This window comes from Myxine glutinosa, chromosome 5 (assembly GCF_964187855.1).
Source record: "Myxine glutinosa chromosome 5, kmMyxGlut1.1, whole genome shotgun sequence".
In the NCBI taxonomy this organism is placed as follows: domain Eukaryota; kingdom Metazoa; phylum Chordata; class Myxini; order Myxiniformes; family Myxinidae; genus Myxine; species Myxine glutinosa.
The window spans coordinates 136,929,404-136,940,616 of record NC_136265.1 but is presented as its reverse complement, the minus strand read 5'-3'; the positions used below and the strand labels follow the sequence as shown (position 1 = coordinate 136,940,616).

General features: G+C 51.5%; 1 protein-coding gene across 1 annotated transcript in view; it reads right to left on the bottom strand.

Moving 5' to 3' along the window:
* The window catches only part of LOC137427015 (frizzled-4), a 14,447-nt gene extending 3,558 nt beyond the window's left edge, over nucleotides 1-10,889 (bottom strand). The window contains exon 1 of the mRNA XM_068116111.2: nucleotides 10,259-10,889. Within this exon, the coding sequence (XP_067972212.2) occupies nucleotides 10,259-10,558 (300 nt within the window). The 5' untranslated portion in view covers nucleotides 10,559-10,889. The remainder of the gene's footprint in view (nucleotides 1-10,258) is intronic.
* Nucleotides 10,890-11,213: the final 324 nt, after the last annotated feature.

Below are 11,213 nucleotides of genomic sequence, written 5' to 3'. Positions count from 1 at the left end.
TGTAGACCAGGGTCTGGTGTTCTACCATGCACTTTTAAATGATGTGGACCAGGGTCTGGTGTTCTCCCATGCACTTTTAAATGATGTAGACCAGGGTCTGGTGTTCGCCCATGCACTTTGAAATGATGTGGACCAGGGTCTGGTGTTCTACCCTGCACTTTTAAATGATGTGGAGGATGAAGCTCTGAGCAGCATCGGGGGCCAAATTACAGCAGTTGCTCCACTCTGACTCGACACATGGGTGGCCTCTTATTAGTCCCCTACCGGTGAACACCGTAGGGGACTATAGGTTTGCACTCTGTCCCTCCGTCTGTCAATCTGTCGGTCCGTCAGTGTCCGTCACGCAAAGAACAGTTTTCCGGACTTTTTTCCTAAACTCTTAATGCTAATAATTTCAAACTTGGCACATCGTTTCTTCATGATAAGATACAGATCAAGTTCGAACTTCACGACGTTTCGATCATTTTTGACAAAGTTATGGCACTTTGAACTTTGGCAATTTCTCCAACAGTTTTCTGGACTATAATTTGGAGTGCGGTAAGTCATAATACTGTCTTCTATGACAGTGCTACCCAATGCAGGTAGGGGACATGTATTGCAGCGCAATACTCAGAATGCTTGTTCCTTTTTGGTGTGTTCATCTGGTCTTGCACAATTGGACAACCTTCGAGCTTTCCTCCATGCATCCTCAGGTCTTCAACATTAATTGAAAACATTAAAAAACCAACATTAAACAACATTAAAAACCGCCTACCCGTCTCCCTCCACCCCCCCATCGCCCTGCAAGCTTACCTGTCAACCTGCAGGCCTACTCGTCACCCTGCAGGCCTACTCGTCACCCTGCAGGCTTACCCATCGCCCTGCAGGCGTACCGTCACCCTACATGCCTACCCATCACCCTGCAGGCCTGCAGGCCTACCGTCACCCTACATGCCTACCCATTACCCTGCAGGCCTACTGTCACACTGCAGACCGAGCCGTTACCTTCAGGCTTACCCGTCACCCTGCAGGCTTACCCGTCACCCTGCAGGCTTACCCGTCACCCTGCAGGCTTACCCGTCACCCTGCAGGCTTACCCGTCACCCTGCAAGCTTACCCGTCACCCTGCAGGCTTACCCGTCACCCTGCAAGCTTACCCGTCACCCTGCAGGCTTACCGTCACCCTACATGCCTACCCATCACCCTGCAGGCCTGCAGGCCTACCGTCACCCTACATGCCTACCCATTACCCTGCAGGCCTACTGTCACACTGCAGACCGAGCCGTTACCTTCAGGCTTACCCGTCACCCTGCAGGCTTACCCGTCACCCTGCAGGCTTACCTGTCACCCTGCAGGCTTACCCGTCACCCTGCAAGCTTACCCGTCACCCTGCAGGCTTACCCGTCACCCTGCAGGCTTACCCGTCACCCCGCAGGCTTACCCGTCACCCCGCAGGCTTACCCGTCACCCCGCAGGCTTACCCGTCACCCCGCAGGCTTACCCGTCACCCTGCAGGCTTACCCGTCACCCCGCAGGCTTACCCGTCACCCTGCAGGCTTACACAGGATATTTATACATTTTTGCGAAGCCCGTTCACCCATAAGTTCCATGTTCGCTTCCTCCCAAGTGCCAACATACCAGTACATTAATTTTCCACATTTGAAATATCCTTTTTTTTCCTCTCCATTCAGACTCTCATGGGAAAGTCGTCACCACAAAGAACATACGGAGTGCATTCTGGAGAAAGTCATTAATAACAACGTGGCCGCTATGAATGACGCCCGCAAAACCTAATGCTTGTATTTCTTTCATCAGGTTTCAATCACTGGTTTTGTTTCCTTTCCAGCTCTGCCTGGTTCACATCAGCTGTGCAGCAGAAAAGTGATGCGGGTGTGGAAAAGGTGCTGAACGCCCGAACAGTTGAAGTTGTCGATCCCTGTATCCCCCTCGGTTTTGTTACAATGCTTTATAAAAGGGGATTGGAAATTCAAAAAAGAAAAGGGAAATTTCATTGTCATATCGAGGGTGGAGGTTCATGATGAATGGAGTGCAGATGGTGGAGGAGAAGCTGCACAGAAAGAGATGCAGGGGATGAAGTGAGGAAAAGGGGCAAACAAGGGGGGAAACGGTGTAGATTTGATTTTGTAACAGGAAGTGGGGTGGGGATGTCAGACACTGAAGGACAAACTTCTTGGGGGGTTAGACGCGGGTAAGGCACGCTCACTCTTCCTTGCCGTATTTGCGCTGTTTACCCCCAAAACAGCCCCATGGCGCCATCCTATCTATCCGACGTATTTGCCTCGTTTTGTGTGCAGTCGAATCTAATCACAGCCAAGGCCATTTACAGAGCTGGATAAAGTTTATACGAGTTCCATTACAAGGAGCGTACACGCAGAAGGAGGCCATTAGGCCCATAAAGACGACGCTGCTGTTGCCAGCCGATGGTGGTTTGTCGGCGCTCTATCCTCTAAATGCTGAATATCAAGAAAGGAAGGATCGCCTCTATCCGGGCCAGAACCGGGCCAGAAGGAGGTCAACCGGGCCAGGGTTGAAACACCGACCGGACGGACTCTGCGCAGACGGTCCAACCATTACGCCACCGGCTCTTCATCCATCGTCCATGTTTGTCCGTTTCTCTGGTGCCTTCCGTTTGTATTTGCATTAGCTCTTGTTTTCTTTGAAAGTCTGTCTCGATTTTCATTTCCCTATCAGGAATGTGCTCGAGAATGTCCACAATACCCCCGCCTCCTGCACCCAGGCTCGCCGGGTACCGTCGCCCCACTCTCGTCCTTCTCAGTATCGGTGATACGTCCCAAACATGGCGGCAGGGTTGTTTTTCTTTTCTTTTTTTTAAACCTATTTTTATTAAGTAACAAAAGACTCACAATTCCCAACATTCCTGGGATTTTTAAGACTCTGAGTCTGTTCCAATGCTTATAATATTATATATATATATATACAGCTGCCTCTGCTTACAACACCAACTACGAGGATTACTGTAAAAAATGGTTGGAAACAACTGACAGCAGAGTTTGTTGAACTTGGATTTGTTTAAACAAGTGAGGGTTATCGTCATACTCTATGGCTAATTTTATGTTTGTTTGTTTGTTTTTGTTGGTAAATACACAGGCCGGCTACTTAGAGCTAGGGTGACGGATTTTATGGAAGTGCTGTATTTTGTAGTTCAAGGTTAACTACGACAATTTACCAATGAGCATCATGGTAACGGAAGACGGTTTGGTTATCCAAAAGTACATGATGATTGCATTGGTGAGAAAAACAGGCGGGAAGTTTGAAACATTTCACGCAAACGGTTCACCCGGCAGAGCCATCTCGGATCAGACACGTGAAGGGAAAAAACGGTAGCAGGGACGAGCAGCCGGCATGACGGATTGAAACCGCAGCCGAAACACAGCATTCCCCGCTCCTCCCCATCCTCGGCCTTTTCCACCAGCGCCAGCCCCGTTAGCTAACCTGTACCCTTTGATCTGCCAAATATTAGGGAGATGAAAAACAAATCTCTCTCTACCCTTCCCTCTCCCTCCCAACCCTCTTTTCTCTCTCCCTCTCCCTCCCAACCCTCTTTTCTCTCTCCCTCTCCCTCCCAACCCTCTTTTCTCTCTGCCTGCCTCTCCCAACCCTCTTTTCTCTCTCCCTCTCCCTCCCAACCCTCTTTTCTCTCTCCCTCTCCCTCCCAACCCTCTTTTCTCTCTCCCTCTCCCTCCCAACCCTCTTTTCTCTCTCCCTCTCCCTCCCAATCCTCTTTTCTCTCTCCCTCTCCCTCCCAACCCTCTTTTCTCTCTCCCTCTCCCTCCCAACCCTCTTTTCTCTCTCCCTCTCCCTCCCAACCCTCTTTTCTCTCTCCCTCTCCCTCCCAACCCTCTTTTCTCTCTCCCTCTCCCTCCCAACCCTCGTTTCTCTCTCCCTGCATCTCCCAACCCTCTTTTCTCTCTCCCTCTCCCTCCCAACCCTCTTTTCTCTCTCCCTCCCAACCCTCTTTTCTCTCTCCCTGCATCTCCCAATCCTCTTTTCTCTCTCCCTCTCCCTCCCAATCCTCTTTTCTCTCTCCTGCTCCTTCCCAACCCTCTTTTCTCTGTCCCTCTCCCTCCCAACCCTCTTTTCTTGCTCCCTGTCTCTCCCAACCCTCTTTTCTCTGTCCCTCTCCCTCCCAACCCTCTTTTCTTGCTCCCTGTCTCTCCCAACCCTCTTTTCTCTCTCTCTGTCTCTCCCAACCCTCTTTTCTCTCTCCCTGCCTCTCCCAACCCTCTTTTATCTCTCTCCCTGCCTCTCCCAACACTCTTTTCTCTCCCTGCCTCTCCCAATCCTCTTTTCTCTCTCCCTGCCTCTCACAATCCTCTTTTCTCTCTCCCTGCCTCTCCCAACCCTCTCTTCTGTCTCTCTGCCTCTCCCAATCATCTTTTCTCTCCCTGCCTCTCCCAACCCTCTTTTCTCGCTCCCTGCCTCTCCCAACCCTCTTTTCTCTCTCCCTGCCTCTCACAATCCTCTTTTCTCTCTCCCTGCCTCTCCCAACCCTCTTTTCTGTCTCTCTGCCTCTCCCAATCATCTTTTCTCTCCCTGCCTCTCCCAACCCTCTTTTCTCGCTCCCTGCCTCTCCCAACCCTCTTTTCTCTCTCCCTGCCTCTCACAATCCTCTTTTCTCTCTCCCTGCCTCTCCCAACCCTCTTTTCTGTCTCTCTGCCTCTCCCAATCATCTTTTCTCTCCCTGCCTCTCCCAACCCTCTTTTCTCGCTCCCTGCCTCTCCCAACCCTCTTTTCTCTCTCCCTGCCTCTCACAATCCTCTTTTCTCTCTCCCTGCCTCTCCCAACCCTCTTTTCTGTCTCTCTGCCTCTCCCAATCATCTTTTCTCTCCCTGCCTCTCCCAACCCTCTTTTCTCGCTCCCTGCCTCTCCCAATCCTCTTTTCTCTCTCCCTGCCTCTCACAATCCTCTTTTCTCTCTCCCTGCCTCTCCCAACCCTCTTTTCTGTCTCTCTGCCTCTCCCAATCATCTTTTCTCTCCCTGCCTCTCCCAACCCTCTTTTCTCTCTCCCTGCATCTCCCAACCCTCTTTTCTCTCTCCCTCCCTCTCCCAACCCTCTTTTCTCTCTCTGCCTCTCCCAACCCTCTTTTCTCTCTCCCTGCCTCTCCCAACCCTCTTTTCTCTCCTGCCTCTCCCAACCCTCTTGCCTCTCTCCCTGCCCCTCCCAACCCTCTTTTCTCGCTCCCTGCCTCTCCCAACCCTCTTTTCTCTCTCCCTGCCTCTCCCAACCCTCTTGCCTCTCTCCCTGCCCCTCCCAACCCTCTTTTCTCTCTCCCTGCCTCTCCCAACCCTCTTGCTCTTTACCCCCTCTCCTCTTTATCTCTCCCTTCCGTCCCCCTCTCCATACCACCTCTATAACCCCTCTATCTTTCTCTCTCTCAACCCTCTTTCTCCATCACCCCTCTCTTCTTTATATCCCCCTTCCCTCCTCCTCTCTCCCATTTCCTGTCTCTCCCAACCCTTTTTCTCGCTCCCTTTCCCTCTCCCTCTCAACCCTCTTTCTCTATCCCTCCTCTATTCTTTATCTCACCCTTCTCTCCCTTTCTCCTCTCTCTATACCTCAACCTCTCTCTCTTTTTCTCTCCCTTTTCCTCGCTCTCCCAACCCCCTTTCTCTGTTCCTCTGTTCTCTTTATCTCTTCTTCCCTCCTCTCTCTCTTTCCCTCTGCAGTTTGTCTCCACCTCTTCCTCTCTCTACCTCATTCTTCTCTACACCTCAACCACTCTCTCTCTCTCTCTCTCCTCTTTGTCCCCCCCCTCCCCTTCTCCCCCCCCCTCTCCCCACTAACTCCCCCTCACCTTCCCTCTTCCTCCCCTCCCTCTCTGTACATCTACCCCTCTCTCTCTCTCTCTCTCTCTCTCTCTCTCTCTCACGAGGTCAGCTTATAGTTCCTTGATTTCAGTGTTGATGTTGGGATACCCCCCCCCCCCCCCCTTTTGTGAGTGATTTGTACCACCGGTGTGGATTTCCTTTCTTGCATCGACCGACAATATCAAAAGGTTGGAATGATTTAAACGGATATATATGTCGATATATGTTTGGTAATCTTGTGCTCCTCACTCCTTGCCTCCCGAAACCCTACCCATTCCGGCGAATCATTGGCCCCGAGAGCACGCGCCCCGTGGTGCAAGAAGCGTGACCCATTTCCTGGGTAAACATCTACAGACTGCCTCAATGAAGTCAACACAATAAAGAGAAAACTCCGAGGTTTATCATTGCCTTCCTGGTGGCCAATTTGTACTCCCGCTAGCACTGTTTGTCCATCGTTTAGCGGGGACAGCTGGGACAACATGCACATTCGTTATCCCTCCAGGGGGTCATGGACAGGACGACCAGAGAGGCGGTCAAGGGCCCCTCCTGGAATTACGGCAAGATGGTGCTGGATCAATCGGGCAAGACGTTGAGAGTGAGAACGAGACGCAGTCAGGAAGGAAGATGTAGAACATTAACACTGATTTATAGACAACTCTTGTATGGTGCTGTTCTCTATTGCGTTCTCATCTTGTGTAATACTGCGCATTGTTATTTGCATATTCTGTATCTATTATCTTATTCTAATATCTACCATCGCTTTCTTTGTCTTGCAGATTGATTGTTCATCGTTGTTGCTAATAAACCTGCATTCAATTGATACATTCTTGTTTATGAACAATCAACTCATCTGAAGATGCCTGCTGCAGTCTGCCCCTTCCCGAGCTGTGTCTACGTTACTGACAGCACTGACAATGCCGTTGCTGCTATCCAGCTCTCCATCCACGCCATGACCCACACGTCCATTGCACCAGCCAAACCGGACAAAGTCAGCCGTCCTCGTATCCAAACCGGCGGTACCAGCGAAGATTGGCAATATTTCACCAGAAGATGGGATGGTTACAAGGCAGCGACCCAGATAATCGGCAATGATGTTCGCGTTCAACTCCTTGAATGTTGTGATGATAACCTACGACGTGACCTCCACCGCAGCAACCCACGCATTGAAATCAAGGACGAGGCAGCTATACTACAAGCCATTCGGTCCCTTGCTGTCCGAGAGGAGAATACCATGGTGTCCCGCGTAAACCTCCACAACATGCGACAGGACCGAGAAGAACCAATTCGTACCTACGCAGCCCGTCTGGCTGGTCAAGCTGAGATCTGCAAGTTTTCTGTTGTATGCTCATGCAATCCCCCTACTGATGTCAACTACACCAAGGACATGGTTCGCGATGTCCTATGTCGGGGACTCGCCGATCAAGATATACAACAGGACATTCTCGGCGATCAAAATCAGAACATGAGCTTGGAGGAAGTTCTCACTTTCGTAGAGGCCAAGGAAGCAGGGAAACGTTCCCAGAATGCCTTGCTCGATAGTGAAGGCGCTCATGGCGCAAGCCAATACAAAAACTGGAAGAACAAAAGAGCCCTGATCACTACCGACAAGCAGGCGGCCATTTGTAGTTATTGCGGCAAAACTGGTCATGGCAAACAGCCGAACATCGACCAAAGGCGTCAATTCTGCAATGCCTACGGGAAAACATGCAGTAAATGCGCCACTCGCGGCCATTTTGCACATGTCTGCCGGGGAGGCACGAAAAAGGCGGACAACAAACCTACGGACAAATCAATGGATGCTCATGATGTGGAAGAAAGCAGCCAGGTCCACGATCTCCTCTGCTCTGTCACGGAACGAGAAACGGCCATTTGGAAGCCGCAAATTAAAAGGGCCATGGCCACCTTGTCAACTCCACTACACCTCGACCACCATATATTTGACCACCTCTCTGGCTGGACCAAGAAGAAGTCTCAACCACAGCCGTACATAAAACTCATAGCACGGATCGATAAGGAATCTTATGACCATTTCGGCCAGCCACTGTCATCCCGACCAAAATCGGCCAGGCTCCAGGCCATGGCCGACACTGGCTGTCAAAGCTGCCTCACAGGACTTAATATTTTCCACAAACTCGGGCTGCGTAATGAAGACCTGTTACCTGTCAACCTGAAGATGAATGCTGTTAACAGTGGAAGGGTCCGGATTATCGGCGCCATGCTCCTACACCTGTCTGGTCGCACAACCAATGGCGACATTATTGAAACCCGACAAATCAGCTAACTACTGGCGGGGCACAAGGCCTAGTGAAATGTCTGCGGTCGAACTTCGCCACTTATGGTATCCCCGACGAATTGGCATCTGACTGTGGGCCAGAATTCACGGCACATGACACCCAAGACTTCTTGCGTCGGTGGGGCGTTAACCATCGGTTGTCAGCCACTGCCTTCCCACACAGCAACTGTCGTGCCGAGATCGCAGTCAAAACATCGAAAAGAATGATCACCGATAACACTGGTTCCAATGGTGAACTAGACACTGATCGGTTCCAACGTGCAATACTCCAGTACCGGAATGCACCGGATCAGGACACTAGGTTGTCTCCAGCCATGATCATCTTCAAGAGGCCAGTCAAGGACTTCATACCCATCATCCCAGGCAGATACTTGCCATCGGACACCTGGCGGGAAACACGCAACAATCGTGAGGAAGCTTTGCGCATTCGGCATGCCAGGGAGATCGAAAGACTCTCTGAACACACGACAAAACTACCTCCACTGGCCGTCGGGGACCATGTCCGGATCCAGAACCAGACCGGCCTGGAACCACGAAAATGGGAACGGACCGGAACCGTGATTGAGGTAAAACAATTCGATCAATACGTTGTCAAGGTGGATGGCTCCGGAAGAATCACTCTCCGGAATCGTAAGTTCCTGCGACGTTTTACGCCTTTCAGCATGACAACTCCCACTACGACTGGCAAAAGTGGCATGCTGCCAACCGTTATGCCAAGTGTTATGCCAATCGTACCGAAATACTTAATGTCTGGTACCCAACCCATCGCCGCTCCAAGAGTCTGTCTCAATCCTGTTACCACTCCCCAGAAGGGTGAACCCCAACATGTCATTGCGCCGGGCTTACCATCACAGACACTCCGCTCCACCACCGCGATGACACCACCCGCGAGAGTCGCTAACCAACCACATGTGCAGACCACCGCCACACCTCCACGGTCACTGCCTATTTCTGCCCCCTTGACGGTTCGGGTGATGATGGACCAGCTGGAGGGGACTCCGGCGTCGGACAGGGCGATAGTGAACCACCCACCGGAGACTCCCACAATGGACCAGGAAATTACGAACTGCCCTCAGAGGACTCCGACGATTGATCGGGTGGTGACGGGCCGCCCGAAGCGAATTATCAAACCACCAGCCCGATTCAATTCAGAAGAATATCAATTATAAACTCATGTGATCCTTTTTCTCGGTCTCCAGTTTCGTTTTATTCTGTGTCACAATTGAACGTTTTTGGGAAAGGGAGATAGACAACTCTTGTATGGTGCTGTTCTCTATTGCGTTCTCATCTTGTGTAATACTGCGCATTGTTATTTGCATATTCTGTATCTATTATCTTATTCTAATATCTACCATCGCTTTCTTTGTCTTGCAGATTGATTGTTCATCGTTGTTGCTAATAAACCTGCATTCAATTGATACATTCTTGTTTAATTTATATCAAGGAAAACCATTTTGCTGTCGTTAACCTTTTGACCCTCATCATGAGGGCAGGTACCACAGCAACGGAGACATGCAACTCATTTTGAGGTACCGATGACGTATGTTCTACCAACGCGTGTGCTGCCTTCATCCTAATGCACTGCAGATGTATGCAAGAAGCTGTCAATGCAATTTGAGGGCACACGTTGGTCTGCAGTAGGAGGTTTGCCATTGTTTTTGGCCTTTTCAAAAGTCACTCTTTAACATCCACATGGTCTTGAAGGCTTGCAGCTGACTTAACATCCCCATGGGGAAAGGATGCGAAGCACCTGTCAGATCCGATATTCCGTTGGGTATGAAACGTGAACGGAACAACTCGAGAGGTGACGGTACGCCTACCTCTGAACTATCCTGTTATTTTCAATCATATAAGTATGAAATTGGCAGCATATGAAAGTGCAGAAGATGAATTTGATCACCAAAAAAAAGTTCCTTTATCGTAAAAGTGGAACCACGAAAAATGGAGCTCGATTAAATGAAAAATTTGAATCTTGAAGTTTGCTTACCTGCCCGTACACCAAGAACACCTAACAAAACGCTTGTTACGGACAGACTGAAGGTGTAGATTCAGTGGCGCGTTTTGATAAGAACGTGAAGTGTGTTGTGCAGACGTAGCTACACCGTGTGGCGGACATCAGGTGAAGAGCATCGTTACCTGCAGTTGGTGAGCGCAGCCATACTGCACGAGAGGTGTGAAGGTCTGCAGTTGGAGTTCGGCGTCGTTCTGCGACTCGTGACCCACCAAGTTGGGCATCCTCGTGTCGTTGTAGCCCAGGCCTTGGCACGTCGAGATGCGGATCGGTTCACAGCGCCGTTCGTCGCCACCGTCCTCCGTCCCCCCGACCCCCACCCCGAGCCCCCCAAGGCCGAGCCCGTACGAGGTGGCTTGACCCCCCGCGGACAGGGCGAGACACAGCAGGTAGAGCAGACACGACGACTCGGGACCCCGAGTCATGATCGCTGCCGCGGACCTCGGGACCCGCACGGACGGATTCCTCGGTGCAGGGAGAACGGCGGGATCTTCGGGTCAAGATATAATAGGCCTAAGGCACGGGGGTGCACGGCCAGGGCGCCCTCACGTACGGCACTCCATCCCCGTACGCCGTGAATCGAAAGTTCCGCGAAACTTTAGCTGAACTCTTCGGCGCAGTTGGCAGGAGGGGGTCGTCGCGGGAAGGGAGGAGGGAGCACAACCCAAGGCAAGCGCAGTGATCACACGGGCAGTCCGCCGGTCGGTCGCGACGCACAGCCGCAGGCTCCAAATTTGCGGGCGAGACTAGTCAGGAGTGGGAGGTGGATCTGTACGTCGTGCCGGCCGGGGCTGCCCAGGGCGGAGCAGAGAGAGAGAGAGCGCGAGAGAGATCCGATCCGCCTACCGTCGCTCTCCCCTCCTCCACCCACTTAAAACCACCATGCACCACACCACACCACACCAGACTCTACCGCACAACACCAGACACCACCACACCACACCAGACCAGACACCACCAGACACAACCACACCACACCAGACACCACCACACCACACCAGACTCCACCACACCACACCAGACCAGACCAGACACCACCACACCACACCAGAACAGACCACCACACCACACCAGACAAGA